This window comes from Corvus hawaiiensis, chromosome Z (genome assembly GCF_020740725.1).
Source record: "Corvus hawaiiensis isolate bCorHaw1 chromosome Z, bCorHaw1.pri.cur, whole genome shotgun sequence".
NCBI classification, from domain to species: Eukaryota; Metazoa; Chordata; class Aves; order Passeriformes; family Corvidae; genus Corvus; species Corvus hawaiiensis.
Window position 1 is genome coordinate 57531952 of NC_063255.1, and position 25094 is coordinate 57557045.

At 36.7% G+C, this 25094-nt stretch overlaps 1 protein-coding gene across 19 annotated transcripts in view; it reads right to left on the reverse strand.

Annotated features, from left to right (window-relative positions):
- Positions 1–25094, reverse strand: part of ADGRV1 (adhesion G protein-coupled receptor V1) — a 310923-nt gene that overhangs the window by 204186 nt on the left and 81643 nt on the right. For 18 of the 19 annotated variants that reach the window (XR_007201087.1, XR_007201088.1, XR_007201086.1 and 15 more), the window contains 24 exons: positions 24647–24754; positions 23890–24142; positions 23092–23211; positions 22691–22913; positions 21314–21518; positions 20196–20342; positions 17667–17922; positions 14875–15083; positions 14105–14278; positions 13521–13703; positions 12613–12792; positions 11188–11352; positions 9773–9890; positions 9363–9486; positions 8074–8212; positions 7750–7935; positions 7253–7485; positions 6605–6753; positions 6310–6511; positions 5583–5799; positions 4258–4497; positions 2690–2839; positions 1373–1846; positions 465–608 (listed from right to left, as the gene is read on the reverse strand). Coding sequence is in view for 15 of the 19 variants with exons in the window: in XM_048292637.1 (XP_048148594.1) it covers positions 465–608; positions 1373–1846; positions 2690–2839; positions 4258–4497; positions 5583–5799; positions 6310–6511; positions 6605–6753; positions 7253–7485; positions 7750–7935; positions 8074–8212; positions 9363–9486; positions 9773–9890; positions 11188–11352; positions 12613–12792; positions 13521–13703; positions 14105–14278; positions 14875–15083; positions 17667–17922; positions 20196–20342; positions 21314–21518; positions 22691–22913; positions 23092–23211; positions 23890–24142; positions 24647–24754 (4599 nt within the window). In the remaining 4 variants the exon portion in view is untranslated. The remainder of the gene's footprint in view (positions 1–464; positions 609–1372; positions 1847–2689; positions 2840–4257; positions 4498–5582; positions 5800–6309; positions 6512–6604; positions 6754–7252; positions 7486–7749; positions 7936–8073; positions 8213–9362; positions 9487–9772; positions 9891–11187; positions 11353–12612; positions 12793–13520; positions 13704–14104; positions 14279–14874; positions 15084–17666; positions 17923–20195; positions 20343–21313; positions 21519–22690; positions 22914–23091; positions 23212–23889; positions 24143–24646; positions 24755–25094) is intronic. The other variant, XM_048292639.1, reaches the window with a different exon arrangement.

Genomic DNA, 25094 nt, shown 5'->3' on the forward strand with positions numbered 1-25094 from the left:
AGGCAAATTATCATTTCCCACGCTCATACAAAATAGACAAATGGAAAATTTATCACTCAATGATTACTGACATCTGCATTAACACCCAGCATAGATTCCATCTCTTTTTGCACATAATACTGAATACATGGTAATATCTGCTTTGGGGTTGTTGTACTTATAGAAACTACATTGTCCAGATTTACTTATTTTCCTTTAAGTCTTAGAACTCCCATTTCATGTAAATATTTACACTACTTACATTTTACAGATGAGGAGGCCTTTTCCAAGTATATTAAAACATTTATATAAGAATTTGTATCAGAGGAAAGAATGACATACAGCACAAGTAATAACAGGAAAAATATTTTCTGTCATATTGATTACAATGAAAACTTCACTGAGTTCTTATAAGAGGTATCGTATGTAATGAAGTGTACCTTTCTTCTGTGTTGTGAACATGACACCACAACCAGGCTACTTACCTGTGAATTGGCAGCTTCCTCAGGAATAAGCACCAAAGCAGACTTTGCTATTCCTAATATTTTAGGCACATCCTTGGCACGTCCCCTAACCAGGCTTACATTAGTCAGTTCCAGAGTAAAATTCAAGCCCAGTGAAATAAATGCCTTTGAGAGAGAGAATTTAGTTAAAAACGTAGAAATTTAATTCCACTAAAACCATGTTATCCAACAGTTCAAATAATTAACAGAACAATCTGCAGATTTTGTTCTGCTTACATACAAAAAAGCAGCATTTTCAAGACAAGTGTTTTGTTGATTATGTTTCTCAAAAGAATTACAGTTAAGCCACCAATATTGTGAAAGTAATCCGCCGACAGTTTGATGGAAAGTGAATTTTTAAAGAAACTATTGCCATCTTAAAAAGTTGCATCTGACGCAGTGGGCCTTAACTTGATTTTTTAATCCTTGGGGTTAAAAATATCTGTGATGTTTGTAAGAGCATGTAAGGGTGGATGTAAGACTGTGATAATAATGATAAACAGACAGGAAACACAGAGGACTGCAGGTGCATTTGTCTTCTGCTTCACGAGTCACAAATGACAGATCACTATTTACAACCAAAAAGGGAAACTTGAGAAAATATCTGCATACATATAATAATAAAATATTGAACTGATAGTAACACAAAGCAACAATGTAAAGAAACATTAAATATTTGAACACATGCATAGCAGTGATTTTGCAATTATTATCAGAAAATGTGATTTTCAAACCCAGTTCTACTCCATAAACAGGAAATTCATAACACCAAAACTCTTCTTTTCTGCTTCTTCACAGCTGATACTAGTGAGAGTTTTTTATCTTATTTGTATTCTGATTAAAAAAATAAAAACAATAGATATCACAGGAGCTAAAAGAGTAGTACACACCTGGTTGCTTATTGGCACTCTTTTTACTCCAAAGCTGGCACCATCCTTTATTGTGAGGAATCCCACCTCATTCTCAGGTTCAATTAGTGCTTCTTCATGAAGGGATATGACACGGTACTTGACCATCACTTCTCCAAATGCCCCAGCATGCCGAGTTACATTAACCTGAACATATCGATCCAAGGTTTTTTCTACCAATACTGACTGCTGATCAGAGTACAGGGCAAACACTCCATAAGGATCATCATTTGCTAACACTGTGATCTTTGAAACGCCTTTCTCATGGTCTAAATCTGCTCCACCTTCCACTGCAATCAGCTTCACCTCATAGTTTTCATCCAGTTCTGGAACATCATCAGGTAACAGGTAAATAATTATCTCAGCTGTACTCTGCTGATCAGCAATCACAACAGATCCCTCTGTCTCAAGAAAGTCACCCGTGATGTCAGATTCACTACATATTTCCCAGTAAACCTGAAATGAGTACAGAAAATGGAAACATAAAAGAAAGAAAAATTACCTGCAATGTCAGAAACTTGTGTATTCAGGATTCAGTATAGACAGGATATGGAAGAGACTGTTTTTAAATGTGTAAAATAAAAATTTCTTTAGGTATGCATAGGAAGAATATCCTATCACACAAACTATTTTACTAAAGAGGGTGTTATTCCATTAACAGTACTATGAATATAAATATTTCCCTTGTCTAGTTTCAGAAGATTTATGTAAAACTATGTGGAATCTATGAATATTTTTCAAATTTTTTTCTATTGTTAGACCAAAATACCCTTGCTGTTTTTCCTGTTTCCAGTATTCCTCACATAGGAAAGGAATGAAGAACTCTCATTAAACACAGCAGATGCTTCTATTAATTGATCAATTTATTTTAAATTAAATGAGTTCCTGTTAAAACGCTGACTTCTGAACAACTTCAGGTAAAAAAACAATGTGCATGGTTCAAAGAAACCTGAAGTCTGATTCTGTCTAAAAAAAGTAAATTGTGATGACCTCAAAGAAAACTCACTATGAAAGTATGGTCTCTTCTGTTCTCCCATCAAAATGGGGAGAGGAAGAAAGTGAGAGGAGCACAGCAGTATTGTTTTTCTTTTATTTCCCCTAACCAGGAAAGACTGAATTTTACTATCCAAACCATAACTACTAGGGCTAAGCCCTTCTTAAAGTCAGTCTAAAAGGCAACATTTAGGAAAACGAATTTGAGAAACAAGCAATTGAAAAGCACAGAATAAGATATTTTTCCATACATTGACATTGAGGATGATTTCAGATTATACTGTTTACTAGGAAGAGTGAGAATACCGTTACATTCCCCAGAATGCCTTGAAATCGTTTGACAAACAGTGTAATACTTTGTGGCCCTTCGTCTGCTGAGGGTTCTGCATAGTTAATCTCAGTTAATGATTCAGGAGCAAACTGTACAATTCCATTGGGATCACCAAACTTCTCTATCTGTAAAAAAGGTAAACAAACATTTAAATAACTAGAAATGTAGTGTGAGTTGTATTCTTCTTCAAACCACTAAGATTTCCACTGCTAGGTGGTAAAGGGGCACATATCTGTTAGTTTTAAATACAGCAGAGAAAGTTTTGAGTGTCCCCTTTTCAGTTTTCAGTTCCCGTGTCCAAGGAAGAAAAAAACAAGAGTTATATTTCAAATGCTTCATCTGAATATTTTGATACTAAAGCAAGAAATGCTCAGGCACCTTGAGCTAGTATACAGAAACACTTCTCGCACGATCAGTTTGCAAACTCAGCACTATGGGAAAGAGACCTCATCTATATCCATCTGTGTGAGCCATTAGCTGCAACAAGAATTTGGGGTGACCTGACTTCCTGAGGGGACTGTGCAAATAAGAGCTAATTCCATCAACACTTTACAGACCAGATAATAAAATAAAAATACAATTTCTAGGAGAGATTTTTTTGAGGGCTTCTTGTAGCAGCCTTATAAATATTTCCTTAGTTGTAGTATCCCTAGAGCACTAATTTGTCTTTGATAACTCTGCCTTCTCTCAAAAATATCTGCATTTCTCTTGCACTGTGAGAAGTCAGATTTTCTCCTTTCCTCTGAAGAAGATGTCAAGAGTGACAATGTCCTACTTTTCTTGCAGCTGCTGAGGGGTTGGAGCCTGGAGCTGTGGATGTGTCCAGATCACTGTTATCTACCACACACACGCATGATTGTGGTCGGTGCAGGTGTACGCCAAGGGGTCCAGCCTGGAGAGTTTGTCCATCACTGGTTTTTGCTGTCTCAGGATTTGGGGAGGAGTGTGTGTGTGTGTGTATGATTTGTCCATCGTTGTTTTTTACTGGCTCAGGGAAAAAAGACATTTTGTCTTTGTCTTGGTGGAGCTTTGGTGGTGAGCACCTTTTGTGTGTAAATCACACTCTCTGTTGTATCCCTTTGTCATTAATATTGTTGCTGTAACTGTTTGTTTCTCATCTAATTGGTGTTTTCAAGTAAATTTTTCTTATCTCAACTCAGAAACACTGGTTTTTGTCTCACTCTCACCAGAGGGCATAGGGGAAGGGAATCAGTTGAATGGGGTTTAATTTCCTCCTGAGTTTAAACCACAACAGATGACAAACATATAGACATATAGAAATGTGGGCTTAATCCGTGCTCTTTCCAAAGAGAACTATAGAAAATTGCAAATAAGAGAGCCAGCTCAGCGCCTTTATACCAATTTTTACTGACAGATTCTCTGCTCTTTTTCTTTCAGAATTGAACACAATACACCACAATAGTACAAAGGTCAAAAAAGGCAAATGACTCAGTAATCATTGTGATTCATTTTTAAAAGCTTTGCAGGATAAATACCAATATCAACAGAAATCTCTGAAAAAAGAGAAGCAATAATAACTTACTATTAGTGTAATGCTGTTTGCCTTAGAATCTATTTCTGTTTCACCTTTCATAAGGCTCAGTCGAATAATGAAGGTTTCCTGAACTTCAACTTCATCATGAGGATAGATTTGTAGATTAATTGTTCTCAGACCTCCTTCTCCTTCTTCAAAATAGAATGATCCATTCACAGGGTCACCAATGTCACTATTCAGGGGAGACAAAATCTCTTCTGAATTGGGTCCCAAAATGTCCCAATTAATCTGTGGAAGAGATCATTTTCAGATTTACAGGGGTGATATGTTATAATAGCATCCCAATGGGAGAAATGACAGAATAAGTTCCAAAAGTACTTAGCTATGTTTAAATCTTTGCTGTTAATACAGGATACAAAATAGTCATAATTAATTCTATGGGGCAAAATATAGAAGCCTTTGGAAAAGTAAACTTGCAAATTTACAAATGGGAATTTTGTAGTGTTAGTCAAAATGCCAGTTTATTAAATTCTAGATGATAGAAAAGAAACTAAGATTTCTTTAGCATATCGAAGGAATCACACAGGCCAGTGTCTACTTCTCTGCCCTTTTATGACTTGTTTTGCAAAACCTCCCACATGAGTACTCATGATCAAAACCATTTCCCTTTGAAGTGTGAGGTCAAGTCTGAAAATAAGCATTTTCTATCATAAAAGTTTTCAATGCTTCAGATTATGAAGGAAACTATGAATCCTTCATATTTCTTCAGCCTGATTAGCTATAGCATTTCCAGCAATTCCCACAAATTAGATTGCTTTTAAGGAGGTCATATTCAGCACTTTACAATTATTATTTTGGTAATTTAATTGTTTTCCACTTTTCTCCAATGACTTCTAGAAAAAGTCAAAGACTTAGGCAATTTTTATGTGGAGAAGAGGAGCTCATGGTTTTTAATGCAAATTTTCCAATCATTTGACAAGACTATAAAAGGCCTGCCATGTTTTATAGTTACACCTTCACTTTATAAATGGTCTGTATAGAGTAAAAAAACACTCTAGAAAACTCATAGTAAGCAATTTCCTGAATTAAACTAGTGGTAGTACATGAAGTTAACCATAATTTTGGTGGGATTAGGAGCTAGTTCAGAACAATGTACACAATACCATAATAAAAGAAGGCAAGCAGGAGGAGAAAGAGGAGTTTAAATGGGTAGCAACATTTTCTGTTATACTGCAACTATAAGTAATTCGTGTTTAATAAAAAACTGTAATTATCCTAATAGAAATCAGTCACTGAGAAAGCTCTCAAAGCAAAATGCAGGAGCTTTTTGACAGTCACTGGCAAACTTTCAGTCTCTGACAGGCAAGACCCACCTGTGCTTCCACCAACCGCCCAGTCCTTTCCAGCACCAGGGACACTGTTGTGGTTGCATCAGGGTTGGGAAGAATAATTTGGCTTTGGTTGAGAAATCGGACCATGCCCTGGGGAGAGTCACTTTTTGCAATGGTGACCTGGCTCACCAGGTGGAGCCCCAGGACTGCTCCACCAGTGGCTCCTGTCAGCTGGATTTCAAATTGCTCTGCAAATTCACTGCCCAGAAAAAGAAAAAGACATTCTGAGATATCTAAGAGAAAAAAAAAATAAAACTATACTTAGTTGTTCAATCATGCATCCAACTGGATCTGTTTAAAGGACTCAAGAAATCATTTCCATAGGTGCAATGTACAAGATTCCTTCTATTTTCATAGAATGGTGGTATCTGAAATAAAAATAATGTTCCATTTTTTACTAGTGTTAAGTTAAACAAAAATACAAAAAATTATTTTATTCATAGCAGAACTATTGTCACCAATATTTCTTATAATGTAATTAAAAACTGTATTCAGTTGCATATTATTTAACAGGAACTATGACACTCTAATATAACAGCTTCTTTTTCCCCCTTTAGGTGATACTCCCCCTCAGGTGATTTTTTAGCACTGCAGAAATTTGTTTCTATATTCCAGCTCTATACACGCTCATGTGTAGATTTTTTAGTGCATGCTAAAAAGGACCATATTAGAAGTAAATTGGTGAATAAATATCTGAAAATTTCATTACCTTTCTTCATCATCTATAATAGAGATATAAATAAAAGACTGGTTCTGTCCATGACAAAAAATGACAGAATTATTATGGATGACATAGTCAACACCATCAGGAAGTGCAGAAATACTTCGAGAAAGAAAATCAACTGTGACATTGCCATAAGTTCCACGCTTTCTCAAAACAGGAATCATGATTAATCCAGCATCCTCTTCCACTATAAAAATAATTGAGAAGAAGTTATGTTATTTCAAAATTTATGCCATAGCCTTATCTTCTAAACCACAGTGAGAACTTCAGGTAAACTTACCCTCTAGAAGGATATACTCTGGATCAAATTCTATGACACCTTCAGCATTGTCATTTTTTCCAATAGTGACCCGTACTGTGGAGATATTTCCTATTATTGGAGGTTGATCCACCTGTAGACCATTCTCTCTTACAGTAAAATCAAATCCACTTGCAAGAACATAAAAAAGACCAAAACATAAAAATACATTTTAAACTTCTTGTGGAAGTATAAAGATATGTGTGTAACAATTTGTCAATTACTGCAAATATGTTTATTTTCTGACAGTTATTACTGAAGACTTTTGTCACATTTTTTCATATTATTATGTTTGCAAAAATAATAGTTTATACATAGAAATGTGCATCTTTCATTTTGTCTTTCTCATTTCATCTTTTTATAGAAATTTCTTGCAACTTGGAAACTTGTATCTAATGTATGGATTTTAAGCTTTAATAAAACTTAATCAGCAGCATCTTTATACTAAGGTTAAAATGATTGGGTTTCTCATACATCCATTTTCTATTATGATTACAGTTATAGCTGTCTTACAAAATTTTACAGTAAAACAGATGAAATGTCTAGCAGTGACTTCATGCAGGTATATCAGAATCCAAATATAGTTTGTTCTTCTGCTTGTAACAAAACAATTGGGAATTTTAACTTTACCTTCCTTGGAGTTCCACTTCAGTAATCATCAATGAAAAGTATTCAGGACCTTCAGGAAAGTCATCATCATGAATTTCAATCAATATAATTTTACTTTCCTCCTCTGGTTCAAACACCATTTCCCTTACTGTGGGAGTAAAATCCATTCCTTCCTCCGCAGTCCCATTTATTATCTGAAACCAAAGACGCACTCTGCCATAGGATCCACTGGAACGCACAACAGTGATGTTAACCTGAGGGAAAGAGAATATTTTCTTTTAAAAATGGCTTTGTTTTCTGTTACAGTTGTCTTTAGGAGATGTTCTAAAGGCACATTTTCAATGGTTCTGTCAGGTAACAATAATTTGATTTATGAAGTACAGAGTACATATAATTTAACAGATAGCCTCAGCCATTTTAGAGACTGATTTCTTTTCTTTCTAAAGTTGAGCATAATTCTAGCAACAATGTTGATATCCGTCAGTAATTTTACATAAGAAAGAATTTTAATCCAATACCCATATTTCGTCTTCTGTTGTTTGCAATAGTTCACGGGCAAATGCAAACTCTCCATATGGATAATCACTGGCGGCCATGGTAATATTTGCTGTGCTGCTAGATTCATTTATTAGTCCTCCATCACTGATTCTGGTTAGTTGAAACTGGTAGTAATGCTTCTCCTCGGGACGGTTGTCATCTACAGCCTAGGGAAAAGAACCAACAACAGCTAGAAGTATTTAAACAATTTCCAGGGAGAGAGGTATAACTAATTTCTAACCAAGATCCTAAGAAAATAAAAGAAAGTAGTTGAAATAGCTACTTGTGTCAGATCTCTTATATACCTGTATTAGAACAACTGCTGCAGACTGCCTATCTCGCATGGTCAAAGTTCCCGATACCTTAGTAAATTCTGTCTGATGAGGAGGTGTTATATTCCAATAGATTATGATCTCCCCAAAAATCCCTGGGCCACGTACCAGGCTGCAGGTAAGGACAAAAACACAGATTTTATTTTTACCTTTGGCATTTAATATCCAATACAGAGATAGTATATCATACTGTTGTGCGTGGAAGAAATGTTATCAGCACTATGAAAGTTTGAGTTTTAATGCACTTAATCACTATTAAGAACATGAGAATCCCCTTTTCAGGCATTTTCAGAACATCTCTGAAGTTCTCTTTTATTTCTCTGTGTTGGGAGGCATCTCAAGCTGTATTTTTGCCAAGAGGTCTTTCAAGTTTCTTTCCATGTATAGCTCAAAGATGGGATCTGAAAACTGATTTCTCTTGCTTCTATTCCGCTTTTCCAGTGATAGAGATGCAAAACAGAAGGGAAATTGGACATCAGGGTAATGCCAGGGGCAATTTGCTCTGTAAGGCAGAAGGATACTAGAATACCTCTTTGAAATTTTCTGAGATATGTTCTGTCTGCTTCTTATCTAAAACCCTACTAAATAACATCAGGCTTGGTGAAATAAGTCACCATAAAGATTTGTCGGCACATTCTGCACGTAATGTGATCTAAAGCTACTTCTTGCACAAAGCATCATTTTGTCTTTTGGGCTTCTTGGGCCAGTACTAGAAGCTGTTCTGTTGCTTATATTTGCTGGTTTACCAAAGGAAAGTGTCATAATATTTTTTTCCAATGCTCTTAGAAGATTCTTCTAAGAATCTAAAACTCTTCATTCTGTTTTCAGTTGACTGAATAAAACAATTGCATCTTGTTTCCACCAAAAATTCCCATATTGTTTATGCTAGAACATAGCAATTTGCTGAAATACTATTCAGGCACAAATCTTGAATCAAATTCTGGAAAGCACAAAGCACCTTCAAATGTCACATTTCCTTACCCCTTTCCTTTGATTAAGATCCTCTTTCCTTTGGTACATCAATGTTGTAAATAACTTGAAGACAAAGAGGAATATTTGGACCTCCCCAGTAATACTGAAATGACATACATGTGGTATATTCTGCCCTTCTTTAAAACCAATCACCTAACTTTTTAAAATAGTTCTGATTATAGAAATGATGATAAAATGCGGTACTCAATAAATTCTTGCCCAATGTGAAGTCTTATAACTTTTGAATCTGGGCTGTTGTCCTTTCTTTGAAAAATGAGAGATGTACTCACCTAATAAGAGCAGTTCCATTATAATTTCCTGAAGGTTCTCCAATCAAAACATGCTTGGATGAATGGGCAATCCCAACCACCCCAGAAGCTCCTTCATCTCCCATGATAATGATGGTTGCAACACCTATGAAGAGAACAATGCTTCTCATGGTAAATGAAAACTAAGCAATGAGCTCCCTTTGGTAAATTTTGGGACATGAGTGGTTAAGCATCACCTTCACAGAGGGCCTGTGGAACTCCCTAGGACTTCTTCAGACAAGGGACTTAGGGAAAAAGACTGGCATTCAAAATTGTGACCAACTAGCTGCACACAAAATACTTAAGCACTGCAGACTAAGTAATATGAACGGACTTAGAATAGTTGTCATATGGAATATCTAAAACCAGAAGATACTGAATTAATTCTTTACCATTTACAGGGGATATCTCTGCATCACCAGTAGAGACTAGGTGAATGGTAAATGTTTCATTCCCCTCCAGCAGACCATCTTGTATCACGTGTAAAACAATCAGCTTCTGGGACTCAGCCTGCATCACGTAAAGACCAGAAAGATATGGATATATATTAAATAAAAATAAACAAAATACTGTATTAAAAACAGTATTTTTTTTAACATATCAAATGTTAAGAATGCTTGACATATCCTCTAGTATTTTTAAAATATCAAATTTCTGATCTGGCTAAAATTTTTTCTCACAGATTAATAAACAGTAAAAATTGTCTCTCAAACATTGTGTGTCACCCTAAAAATGCCCTCATTATTTTCAACTCAATAACAACTGAAACTCCTTTGAAATTTTATTCACATAGATGTTTTCAACTTAGAGGAAACTTTCTATACAAAATCTTTTCCATCAGGAAACACATATTCAATAGTTCACACATATTCTAAGGATTAACATATTATTGAGATTAGATATATTAGTCGCATTTCTGCCTAATCCATATTTTTGTCAGTGGGAAGTGGCATACACATTGTATAAATTTAGTATACCATGCATATATAGTTGTATGCTTATACTTAAGCATGTATGAAAGTTCAGGACAAAATGTCAAAGCCAACCAGTAAAGGAAGTATAACTAAACTTTGCCAAATACTGATGGCCTTACCAGAAGAAAAAAAAATCTATTTTCCAGCTGATTCAAAATAAAACAACCAGCATGCATATTTATTTAATGATGAACAAGCTTGTACCGAGAGAAAATAGATTATGCTTTGTTAAAATACTTCTTTTCATTAAATATTTTGAGTAGACTGTAAAAGATCAATATTAACATAGTATTGGTATCCAATATTTTGACTCTGATTTCAGAGTTTTAACTTGAAATATAATGAATTATATTTATAATTATATGAAATATAATGAAATCAAATAACACTGTCCAGTTTGAAAGTTATTAAGGTGGGTTTTTTTTTAAATCTGCAGATTTTGAGCATTTATTTATCTTTCTCACCTTTTCAATATAAATTTTCTTTTTAAGATGACTGATACTGTAATGGAATAAGTGTTTCTGTAGCCATTATTCACATTCAGTAGATTTCAATTCCTCTTTCTTGATTGTAAAAACAAAAGAGATTTGAAGAGCTGCCTTCTGGATGATTACATTATGCTGAATTAAAAGAGCATGCCAGCTTTCCTTTACAGCTTGAAAAAAGCCTGAATATTTCTAATCCCACCAGTTCAAACTGACCTTTTCTAGTGTATAATACTTAGTAACCCCCTACTTCTATAAACATATAACAAAAACCATACAAACACACACAACTAGAAGAAAGTATTTATAAATCTAATAGTAAATAAGTTATTGCAATGTCTGAAATACCTCATTGAAATGAAGGGTACCATTTAGAGGGGTCAGATTATATCTGGCTGCTTCGTCGAGGATCCATAACACTTTAACTGCTCCTTGTCCTCCCTGACTTCGACTTACATTGAGCAAAACAACTGCAGCAGAGTCATCAAGTGTCTGAGGTTCCTTCACTGTTACCTGATGGACAAAAAGAAGGAGAATGTGGGAAAGGCTGCTTGAAAAGTCAAAAGCTGTATCGATAATGTCAAAAGACATGGATACATGTTTGAGATAAACAACAAAAAATATAATCAATGACAGTGCTGAACAATAAGAGTGAAAATGAACAGGAAAGTGTCTTGGGGTGACCTTATGATGTGATCCCATATCACTGCCTATGCCCAGAAATTAATTTTTGTGTCTTTCTATGCCTCTAAACTGAGCCTGAGAGGGGGAAGGAAAAAAACTGAGCAAATCTTTTTCAAAGCAGTTTGCAGCTTGTTCAAGGTCACACACAGATAGCAATTTGTTTCCAGCTGTGGCAGGGGAGGGAGGAAGCACCTGGCTTGCTGCTCCTAGGACAGTTTTTTGGCCAGTGGTTCAGCTGCTTTTTCTCCAGAGAGAGTCCGAGAGTTGAATTTTTCCTTCCCTGGAATTTTGGATTTTCTCCCTTTTCTACTGGACTGCCTGATTGCTTTAACATCAGAGCACATCAGGAGGACTTTCCACCGGGCACAGAGGGCCTGGCCCTGGGCCAAGCCCCAGCTCCAAGGAGACCAAAGGGAGGACTCTTAACGCTTTCCCAGGTTTTTTCTCAACAACAAGAGATTTTGTTATTTAGCATTATTTTCCTTTCCCATGTGTTTGTTAAATAAATAGTTTTTATCTCCTTCATTTTCCTTCGAGGAAACCTGGTGGGGGAGGGGTGGTTGTGCCTTCTCTCAGAGGATATATTTCTAAATTTGGCCAAACCGGAACAGAAGGTAACAGGTTTAAGGAGTGTGTTGAATTCTGATAGCAAGGCCTCTATGCTCTATGATTCAAAGCAATTACAGATGGTGTCACCAGCAGTCTCGGCACCAGCAAAATGGAGAGCAGAAGTACTGCAAGAACTAAGATGAGATATGTTTTATAATTTCTTTCCAAATTTTACTTTCAGTAATGCAGATTATTATACAAACCACAAAAAAATACTACCTAGGATGTAGTATGTTTATTGTCCATATTGTTAGTATGGTGAAATAAACTGATTCAGTCATGCAGAAATCTGTATTTACGCAGCAGCGCTTTCACTGTTACTACCATCTTACACAGCTAGATGAAGACATGCACTAATATCCTTCCAATGAAATCATGTTTTCCACTGCAGAGAAAACTTACAAAAATCAGCTATGTGCTAGCGACACAAACCCACTATCCAACCTTATCAGAAAAGAGCGCAACCTAAATCAAACTCACTTTCTTTTCTTCAAACCCGAATACCCCAACAGGGGAATCATTTGGTGGAATAGCGACAGTTACCAAGGTGTCATTCCCAAGTCTTGCACCACCTGTTACCCTCACCAGGGCAATTTTGAATATCTCAAGAAATTCAACTTCATTGTCATCTATGATTGTAATTTCTATTTCTCCTGTAGCCTGAAGAAATGTTAAAAAGAAAAAAAAAAACAAAAAAGTTTCATTTATAATATTCTGTGAATTGTTTGAAAAAAAAAAAATTTAAAATAGGCAAGTTGTATCTAGTAGATAGACATTGTTCACTTATTCATTTTTCTTCTTATACTTGCATATTTATAATAAGAAGACATAATTTCAATAGTGGTTTTTAAGTCCATCAATGTAAATCTTATTTGGTAAAACCAGCAGACTGCTTTGCTTTGGTACTCAATAGAAAGTGAAGGTTGACAATATTGTAAATATTCAGACAACACTCTACACACTATGTATATCCTTCCTTTTGCCAAAGACCGATTATAGCCACTTGCAATCAAAATCCCTTGTGTACACTAAGTATTCTCAGATGCAGCATGAAATTTAAAACTATGTGTAACACACAGCTAAAAAAAATGTGAGCTTATCCTAAGAATTTATAGTGAAGATGGATTATGCTACAGATTTTCATTGTAACAGGGTTTATTGTTAGAAGTTATGTTCTCACTTGCCAAAGTATTCAAGACACACAAGCCTATTTGGTCAACGCTTATGAATATCCTGGTATTCCATGTTAAAGAACTGAAGTTGGGAGCATCATTCACATACGTAAGGCCATAAGTAATATGTTTTCAATGAAAATTCTGCTAAAGGAAAACACACAAAAATCTTAAGCTGGTAACCCAAAGTCAAGTAAACTTTCAACAAGTGCATACCTGCCCATCTGCAAATGTAAGGTTTCCAAATGATGGTGTGAAGTCTTCAAAGCTGGCAGTTGAATGAATGGCTTCCCAGTACAGAGCTGCTGACCCAAATCTCCCACCCTGTCGAACAACTGGGAGTTTCAGTACATTCTGTGGTGGTGGTACTTCATAACCAGAAACAGCTCCAGTGATATCCTGTACATTCAAAAAGAAACTGCTGAGTGCCTCAACAAACTGTTTCTTTTTCTTTTTTTTCCAAGTTGACTTGCAGTTAAAAATAAATGAAGAAATACATAACTATTTGTAAAACGCTGTGGATTTTGCATTGACCTTGCTCTGAGCAAAAATCTGGATTAGATGACCTCCTGAGATCTCATTTTATGACACCGGTTTCAGCACTGCCAGCTCCCTAATAAATTTTGTGTATTATTTGTGATGAACCTCTTAAGAAAGAATTGTTTGTCAGGTATCTGGCCATTTTATCCAGAACAATTTAGTATCACAAAGCCTATCAGAACATTTTCAGAAGTTATCTGAGAAATCAGACTGTCTTGCTGGAATGCCACTTTACATATTTTTCATTCAGACTTATTTACCTTTGTAACATTAAAATTAAATATTCCCCTGGCATCATCGTTTTCTTCAATTGTTATTTCAGCTATTTCTAATCCAAGCCTCTTCACACTTGGTTGACCTCCAGAGGAAGAAGTGATCAGCTGCACATCAGTAATATTGATTATAAATCCTTCCTGTAATTCTGGAACGTTGTCCTGAAAAAAAATTTTTAAATGTCTTTTTTTTTTTTAATGAAACATTGTAAATTTATAATACATGCAGGAAGATGACTACTTGAAGGTTGTTTACTGTTCAAAACTTCTCAGCATTTGGGGCCATATAACCAATCCCTTGCTTCATACTATATGAAAGATGAAACAGACTGCTTTTGCTGAGATTTTGATATTGAAGCTGACAGTCAGATTCCAGATCTGCAAGAACAGTGGAAAGCAGTGCTGGCTGTCAACTGTTACTGCTACCTAGAAGAAAGTCAGCTAGATCTCAGAAACCAAGCCATAACTTGAAAATCAGTATCTCCATTCTAAATATATTTAAAGAATATGCATAATTTTTTTCTTTTGTCATTATTGTAAGTAAATTTTATATAATATAAATAAAATACAATAAAATATAATAAAACAAAGAATTTGGCTCATTCTGAGTGATGAGTGCTCAAGATTTTTTGAAAGAGGTCACTGCAAGAGTTCCAGCACAACCATTTCTAGAATATTAAGTCATACTACTACTATAAAGTACCATTTCCCTTTCTTCAAAAGATATTAATAGCTAAAGAAGTTGTTAGGCTACTCACAGGCAAAATAGTGACTGTGACAGAAATTGTTGTTGCATTCTCTGCCATAATGACTGTTTTCTTTTCCAGTATATAATCCTCATTCTCTGTTGCTCGGTTGGAGGGGGGGAGTTCAAAGTTCGGTGCAGTGCTCAACTGAACTGCAAGATCCCCGACAAATCCTTGTTCTCGAACAATTTGTAGGGTAACAGTAGTTGAATTCTGCTGCCCTATAGTAAGGAGAGGAAAAAAATGCAAGACGTGATTGTTTTGCAATCATAGAATATGCTGAACTGGAAAGGACCCATCAGCATCATCGGAGTCCAGTTCCTGGCCCCGCACAGGATACTCCAAGAATCACACCATGGGCCTGAGAGAATTGTCCAAACACTTCTTGAACTCAGATAGGCTTGGTACTGTGGACATTTCCCGGGGGACCCTGTTCTGGTGCTCAGCCACAATCTGGGTAAAAAACCTTTTCCTCATATCCAACCTAAACTGCCTGAACTCAGCTTCATGCAATTTACTAGAGTTCTGTCACTGGGCACCAGAGAGTGCAGTGACCACTGTCTGCCCCTCCTCTTCCCCTCACAAGGAAGTTGTAGACGGCAATGGGGTCTCCCCTCAGTCTTCTGTTCTTCAGGCTGAACAGACCAAGTGACCTCAGCCGTTCCACATACGGCTTTACCTCAAAGTCTTCACCATCCTCATGGCTCTCCCCTGCACGCTGTCTAATAGTTTAATGTCTTCCTTATATTGCAGTGACCAAAACTGCCCCCAGCACTTGAGGTGAGGCTGCCCCAGTGCAGAGCAGAGGGGACAGTCCCCTCCCTTGTCCGGCTGGCGATGCTGTCCCTGATGCACCCCAGGACACACTTGGCCCTCCTGGCTGCCAGGCCACTGCTGACTCATATTCAACTTGCCATCAACCAGGACCCCCAGGTTCCTTTCCATGGCACTGCTTTCCGGCCTCACGCTCCCCAGTCTGTCCATACATCCAGGGTTGCCCCATCCCAAGTGCAGAATCAGCACTTTCCCTTGTTGAACTTCATGCACTTGGTGATTGCCCAGTGCTCTGATTTGCCAAAGTCTCTCTAATTTGTTGAGGTCTCTCTTCAGGGCCTCTCTGCCCTCAACAGAGTCAACAGCTCCTCCCAATTTAATGTTGCCAGCAAACTTCATATTCCTAAGAGTCCTGCATCCAAGTCATTCATGAAGATGTTGAGGAGAACTGGGACTAGGATGGAGCCCTATGGAACCCCCTTTTAACCCTTGCCCTGCTTGATTTTCAGCTCACCTAACTACTGGAGCTGCTTGCTAGACCCCACTTCAATTCTGCCCGGCAACACAACAGTACTTGGATAATACCAGGGCTCAAGCAGATGAGCACACACAAGTGTTGTAAATACACAAAACAGTACCTACATCTAGAGGTACTGTGCATTTAAAAACTGGATCTAGAAGAAGAATAAAATACGGAATATCTACAGTTTGATATGTGTGTTACACAAATTATTACTTCAACACGTCTATTTTTATTTGGTTTTCCTTCAAAACTTCCATTTCAATACTTTGCCTGGCCTTTCATGCCTAGGCCATCACTATTGATTCTAACACAGAAAGTGGCATTGAGAGCAGTCATTCTGGCTGTAAACATCACATTTTCTTAAATCAAATATTGAAGAAGTTAAATAGACTTGTATCAGTCAGGCTCAGCAACCTTTTGCGAAGGCAGATTTGTAATTTTATCCAATAAATGGTGGAACACATAATCTGGCTAAAAGTGCTGCATTTATGACTGGAGAAATAGAAACAGATAAAATGTAAACAGGTTTGTACTTCAAACCAGTTACTGTAACTAGATATTATTTCACAGATAGTATCTTGTGTATAATTCATTAAAATACAACAGATAAAGATTGGAAAAAAACCTGTGCAACCAGGGGGAGCTAGGAACCTTCTTTGAATCCGAACTTCAAAGTATAAATGTTTATAATGTGTGTGTTTGTGTAAGAAACCAACAGAATCCCTTTACATTACTTCCAGGGGCTAAAAAAAGGGCAATGTCAATGCACCTGAAAATACAACTGGTTAGAATGTTTTACCGGTGATAGTATATTCTGATGGAAAAAGCATTTTTTGTATATGTAATTTGTTAATATGGACAGAATATTAAATAATTAGAAAATTCTAATTGAGCTGTTAACGTATGACTAGCCCATCAGATAGCTGCGGGAAGAGCACCAAAGAATGCCAGCTAGCTCCCTGAGCCAGGAGAGAGGGAAGAAGCCTGAGCATCATGGCAATTCTCCTCTGGCCAACTGCCTGGGAGATCCTTTTCAACTTGTGCCTTGAAGGAAAAACAAATCAAACATGCAGCTCTAAGCAGAAAAACACCACCTTTTTCTTGAAGTGGGATTCACTCCTGCTCTGCTTCCTTCCTTCCCCTCTGACCTCTTTTTGAGCCACTTCAAGAGGAAAGTCTTTCTATGTAAATTATTTTAAATTATATTTTAAATACAGCAATCCCATTAAATGGGCAACTTCTGCCTTGTATATAAACAGAATTATTTTATGCATTAGTGATTTGCAACTTACCTCTTAAACAAGAATGGCTGGAGAATATTTATATATGCAATGTGAAATACAGCATAAAATGTGTGTAGTAAAACAGCATAGTTACATATTTTAAGGGAGATAGATAGATAGATAGATATAGATATAGATGATATATATAACAAGTGTTATAACTACAACGATGCTGACTTTGAAAAAACATACATTCTTTCCTAAGAATCAAGAAACAGACTTACCTTCTGGTTCTCTGATTTTAACAAAGAGAGACTCCATATGCCACTCAATCACACCATGTAGAGAGTCACTGGGTAAAATGCTAAGTACAGCTCTTGCCCTTTCAGGATCAATGACAGCTCCTTTTGTGGTATCTTGAACACCCACAGTGGTAACATGGGTGAGTGTGATTTCCACTACCTCTGAAAGTTCTGCAACACTGTCCGCGAGAATTGTCAGGGTGATTGTGGACAGGGCCTGACCTTCTGAAAATGTAATCTAAAGTTTTAGAGGGAAGGGGGAAAAAAAAGTCAAATTTCTTCTCAGTGTCATTACACTTACAGTTTTATTCTGTAAACTCTATCAGTTATAAAACGCATATATATACACACATACATGTCTTATAGAATCACAGAATACAAGGTTGGAAGGGACTTCAAGGATCATCTGGCACAATCATTCTTGGCAGCACCACAGTCTAAACAAGATGGCTCAGCATCCTGTCCAGTTCAATCTTAAAAGTGTCAGTTTTTGGGAGTACACAACTTCCATGGGAGGTTTATTCCAATGGATGATTGTTCTCATGGTGAAAAATTTTCCTCTTATGTCCAATGAGAATCTCCCCAGGAGTAACTTGCATCCCTTATCCCTTGTCTTTTCAATGTGACACTTTGTAAAAAGTAAGTCTCCTCCTTTGTAGCCACCTTTTAAATACTGAAACATGGTCTGAACATAAGGTCTCCCCATAACCTTCTTCTCTCAAGGCTGAACAGTTCTCTCAGCCTTTCCTCATATGACAGTCTTCCCAGACCTCTGACCACGCTTGTGGCCAGCTCTGGACCCTCACCAGCCTGTCCTATTTTCCATAGAGGGGACCAAAAATGAACACAGAACACAGAATTCCAGGGGTAGCCCAACCAGTGCTCAGTAGAGTGGGCTAATGACTGCTGCATCGCTGCTGGGGGTGGCCTTGTTGATGCAACCCAGAAACATCCTGGTGGATTGCCTCAGTGTTCACTTATAATGAGTTTATCGACCAGCAGGATTGCCAGGTCCCATTCCCCAGAGCTAATCCCCAGTCAGGATAGATCCCAGTGGGTGGTGCACTCCTGGATTATGTTTTCCATAGTGTAACATTTGTTCCTGATGGATCTTCCAGCCTACCCAGGTCCTCCTGCTGGGTAGCTCTCCAAAGTGTCTACTCCCTCACTTTGTTTGGTATCATTGTCAAACTTCATCAGAGTATACCTTATCTCATCACCCACATCACTTATGGAGATATTAAACACTGTTGGGCCCAATATTTATCCCTGAGGGACCACACTTGTGACAGGCTGTCAGTTCAAAAAGGAGCTATTTACCATCACTCCCTGGGAGCAGCAATAACACATAAGTTTATTTAGAAGGCGGCTATGGCAAGCTGTATCAAAAACCTTGGAGAAATCCAGGTAGACAATGGCTTTTGCTTTTCTTATTAAATAGCCTTTATCTCAAGCTTTTTCTCCTTATTTTCTCCTCATCCTGCTGAGATGGGGGAGTTAAGAGAGAACTACGTGAGGGTTTGTTAGACAGCCAAGGTCAACACACCACACATATACATATCAAAAGAAGGATGAACATATAATATCTATTAAAATCATTGCTATGTGAAGAAGTGGCTACTGAACTTTTTATGTTTCTTCTTCAGACAAAATGATTGATACATGCTTTGTCTATCTACATTCTTATTTTTAAATTCAAAGGGTCCACCACTTGATTAGGTCTTTCTCAACAAAGAAGATGTGTCTATAAACACTTGGACTACACATACTGTATAGGATAAACAAAAATTTCCACTGAACATTATACCTTTCTGACTCGTCTTGCCTACAAACCTATGCAGTGAAATCGTGTAGGATTTAGCTGGAATGCTCAAGGAGTACTCTAACAATTTCAGTTTGATTGTTTTGGCATCCTTAATTTCCCACCCATTTATTTTTCTTTTTTTTTTTCAGGCTTTGTGTCTGCTACAGATGGCCACAAGGTGGAGGATTTTAACTTACAGAAACTGGCTCCTGCTGGTTCTAAGGCATATGAAGAGCTTTGGCTGGCAGGAAACACGGGGTTTACATGGCTGGGAATCCAAAAATCTCAGAAACACAGAAAACTGGGACTTGCCATGTTCTGCAGGGCCATTTAAGTTCTCCATTGTATTGAGAAGGTCAGGACAAAGAGCAAAGACTCCCAGCTTCCCACCTATGCAAATAGTTTGACATAGTACCTGAATCTCACAGCAGAAGAAAGGAAGATGGGAACAGGATACTACAGATACACAATTCCAGTGCCTGGACAGCATTGCAATATCAGGTTCTAGAAGTGTTAGAGTGATATTGCAGTATTATGTGCCAGCCAGAAGTGCAAACCACCAGAATCCCAGGAAAGGACAAGGAAGCAGGAATTAACGGAAAAGTGGGCCAATCTAACGTGTACTGTCCTTCTCACTCAGTACATCTGTATTTATTGGCTGAGACAACACAGTAAGTGCTTCCCCAATAACAGTTATTATTAAATACCATTCCTGAAGCTGGAAATATATCACTTATGCTCCCATTAGCGATCCATTCTACTGTAACTCGTCCATATGTTCCTATTAAACGTTCAATATTCAGGGTGATCAAGCTGTCCTGTTCCACTTCTTCAACTTGCTTAAATAAAGAACTCTGAAAAACATACAGCAGCAGAACCAAAGCATTATTTTCTTAGAAAGAAAATTTTCTTTAGGGAACAGAGCATTCAAAGGGGGCCAGAGACATTGGGCATCAATAAATTAATCTACTTTTAAGCAGCTAAATGCAAGTCTATTGATTAAATTTATGTATCTTAATAGGCAGAGGTACTCAACAGGCTCAAATTTCATAAACATAGGAATTTGAAATGTCAGACCTCTTTATCCTAAAGCAAAAAAAATCAATTATTTTTGTTAGCTTTTTTTTGTACAGTGTTTTATGTCCAAATCATGTGAAGCAGGTAATGAACATGTAGACTTTCAAGACAGACATATTTTTACTGCTGTTACTTTACTATTACTCATCCTCCTCACACAAGTCCAGATGCAATGTTTAATTTCAGTAATGATTCTTCTGTGTTTTGTATCTTCACTATGCATTTAGTACATGTATCTGTTTAGATAACTTCTACAATATTTGATTATTTAAGAATCAAACACCCCAAATAATGCCTTCAGTCTGACATTTTCTCCAAAGTTATTATTTTGTTCAGGCAGATGGGCTCGTCATGTGGCATAACTCAATTAGTATCTATTTTAGAGGAATAGAATCTTTACTGAATTCCCCTGATTAACCAGTTTGTAGAGATTATGATGATATCATATATGCCATCTGAAAACTGAATTTTTAGATTGCTGCAAAATTAAACTGACAAAATAATGGGTTACTCTAAACATAAGGGGATTATAAAAATGACACAATAGGAACAGACTGGAACTGAGTTTCTATTTCCTGTCATCTGTATAACCAAGTAACAATGCTAAATGGAAATCAAAGACCTTCTGTCTCAGGTTGATACAAGACTTTAGAAAAAGAATCCTGTAACATGCTGTTTTAGTATGTTTGTGTTCTGGTATTCAGAAATTATATATACATATTTTAATGATTTACCCTATAAATTTTACCTGAGCAAATGCAATGACTCCATAGGCATTGTCGTTGGAAGGAATAATTATGTTAACAAAACTGTGAACACCAATCTCTGCACCTCCTTTGGGGTTTTTCAGCCACACTTTAAAACATTCTTCCTCTTCTGGGATGATGTCATCCAGGATATTGACTGCTATCACAGCTTCCATGTCCCCAGGCTCAAATATCAATTCACCTGAACTAGCATACAAACAGACACATCAAGTAATTATAAACTGAGGATATGATTAATGAACTTTGAAAGCAGTACTGAAAACTTAATGAGCATTTTTGATGCTGAAATTGTTGTTTATATTCCTGCGTAAGGAGGTTTAAAGGTTGTGGAGTTAGTGCTGGGTTTCGTTTTTTTCTAAGTTACAATAGACCATAGAGTAAATGATACTTCTTATTAATGTAATTTAATTTATCCTAAATAAAATATTCAATATCAAGTCTAACTGCAAGTCCTTTTATTCCATATTTTAAAGCAAGTTGTGAGAAGTTTGACTTCAGGTTATCCTAAGGCTACCTGTGAAAAATTCTCTTTAGTGTTAATAAATGTAGGTTACGGACGGGTTCGGACGGACGGTGACGAGAGATCTCTATAAGCAGGTCTTGGGACACAGGTGGTTTATTGCAAAGGGCGTGGGTATAGGGGCACTGCTCAGAGCTGCCAGACTCAGCTCTGAGCAGGCCCAAGAGAGCAAGAGAGCAAGCAGGTAAGAGAGAGAGAGAAAGAGTGTAAGAGCAAGGAGAGTGAGGAAGAAGTAGTAAGAATAAGAGCAGAAGCAAGAGTAAGAGCAAGAGTAGAAGTGGAAGTAAGAGCAAGAGTAAGAGTGGAAGAAGTAGTAAGGAATGTCTGAAGTCCTGGTTACAATACAATAAATCATCTTCTGCACTGAATATTCTAATTGTCACTAACCAATCTAATACAAGATACAAATCCTATAGCATTTACATACAGCCTATAAGAGTTCTTATATTACCATAGAGTGTTACATCTTAACTTCTAAAAACTACTCTTTGGACCCCTTCTGCTGAGCTAGTAGGGTCTGCTCTGACCCTTGGACCTGTTTGCAAGCAGAGGGTATTGTTCCATCAAGAGGGGATTACTTCAGTGGCCATACCATTGTTTTCCAGTTGTTCAGTAACTAAGACTTGGTATTTCAAAAGTGGCTTTCATTTCGATGTTGCCTGTAGTTTTCATATTCCCAAAATCTTTTGTCAGGCAATCATATTTATAAGGCTTTCCTGTTTCATCTTCCCCAACAAATAAACACACCACACACAGATGTCTATAGTGGTCTCCACTGTAACAAAAACAGTATCACAGAAAAAGGAATGCAAGAGCTGGGAGAAACCAAAAAACTCACCTAGGTATAAAATCTGACTGGTTAGAGATAGTGGTCAGCTCATAAATCTGGGAGCTGGACTCTACGGAAAGAGCAATCAAGCTCTTGCTGGTGTTCAGAGACCTTGCAGTAGCAGAAGTGATATGATCTGCATATGGGGCTTCCAGCATCAGAGAGAACTGGTTCCCTTCTGAGTTCCAGGAGTAGAGTGCTGTTGTGTCCTTACCAGAGAGGATGATGTGAACTACATGGAGCAAGGAAGAGAAAAAAAGAAATATTCAGTGATATATTTAAAATTAATTGTAATACAGAAATGCCCTTGGCAGCTCAATTGTTAAAGTACCACTTAAAAATCTGATAAATATTATGAAAAAATGAATGCATATATTTCTTCAATTCCAGTACTATAAATGAAATCTTACCTAAACCTGAAGTAGGCATGAAAACATGGATGTTTCTTACAGCAGAAACTGGAAGAGACTGAAAGTGTCTGAAGGTAGACTGCCCTGTCTCCCAGATGAAAATTTCAGAATTTCCAGTTTCTACAAAGGAGAAAAATGACAAAACCTACATTATATTGCTGCCTGTTGATTAAATCACAGACTGGTGGCCATTAAAAGGCAGAGATTTGCAACTTTGTTTAAAAAGTGAGACCAGTGATTGTATCTTCCTTTTTACTTGCATAGCTCCATAGGATCATATCCCATCAGATGATTTATTCAATGACATCATTTAAGGGCTTTTCTGCACACATGCACATATAAGAACACTAAAAATCCCATCAGACAACAGTCAACTGCAAAGAAACCTATGGACTGCAAGACAAACTTTTAAATAGGCATAGGGATGCAGACATAAAACAATGTCTAAAGTGTCATATTTATTATAAAAATGTACTTTGCTGGACAATAATCTTTGCACATCACAAGGCTCCAAAAAGCTAATAAGGGGTGCAATTAGCAGCTAGATGAATGGATTTATTATTTCCTATTGTTCTTGGGAAAATATTTCATTAGTTTCATAAATATTTGAGAACAAACACAATGCTTTCATCTTCTGAAGGACAAAACACAGATTACTTTGATTAGAGGCTTATCAGCAAGTTGTCACCCTCCAGTAATATTTTAATCTCTAGCTAAAGCCCTTTATCCCAAATGCCTTTGCTATAAAAAAAGCCAGCACATACTTAGCAAACTCAGTGTTTGTTTTCTGCTAAATACCTTTTGCAACAATTAAATATATATCAGACCCAGAAGTCCAGGCCTCCATATGTGTTATTTCTTTTGCTGGTAACTGATGAAGATTCCTAAACTCATTATTCAGCCATTGGTACAAGAGCACATTCTGGCTGGTATTTGACAAAGCAACTAGTAAGTACATCATGCCTCCTCGGGAAAACAAGGCAATGTTCAGAGCTCTGTAAAGTGGAAGTTGATGATGCAGCACAAATGTATCTTTATTCCACTGGAAAATCTGTAAAAATAGAAAAAAAAAATTATTCTATATTTATAACTAGCACTAAGAAAAAAGAAATTAAATGTTTTGATGAAATTTGGAAATACTTGTAATTAAGTGAATTCTTCTTTTCTAAGGTGGATCCTACATTATGGTGGAAGCATTCTGAAAAGTAACTATAAGTAAGTATCTTACTGCAAGCACCTGTGCCTGTTCTTCAAGATGAACAGATTTATGGTCAGAAGCTATTTCTACTCTTATAGCTGTTTAACATAATAGATTTCAAAACAGCATAAATAAATCAACATAAATCAAACGAAGTTTAAATTACATGTTAATGTAGGGAATGTTGTTACATTTAAACAAGTCTAGAATTTTATGTCTTATAAATCTGTAATAGAAATATAAGTAATTTTTCAGGAATATAGACTTACTTTTTTTTTCTATATTTCCTTCATACCTCAAACTCAAAACTAACCAAACTACCCACATCAAAGCCATGGAAGACAACTGTATTCTAACCTGGATGGAACTGAAACTAGTGGTGTCACTCACAAAAACCAAATAGTCCTCTTCATTCACAGCAAAATGCTTGACAAGTCTGGTATCCAAAATAGAGAGGGTCTGTAGCTACAATGAAAATATGGCAAAAAATGGTATTTGGAAGTCAGTTCAAGTAACAAGTTTATACATACATACACATATTTTTAAAAAACTGTAAAATTACAGTGTATGTAAAATAATTTACAAAAAATGTCATATATGTAATTTTACAATTTTAAACATATATGTGGGGTCATTTAACAAATTAATGTGACTTATCATATGTTTTTAAAAAAATGCTCTATGACTTCATTGCTCCACAATTTGTTTTTTCACTTCCAAGGTCATTGTACCTCACCCTCAAAATATAATTATAAAAAACAGTAGACAACAAGCTGTGGTTTAGGAATGGTGTTTCCCAATTTAG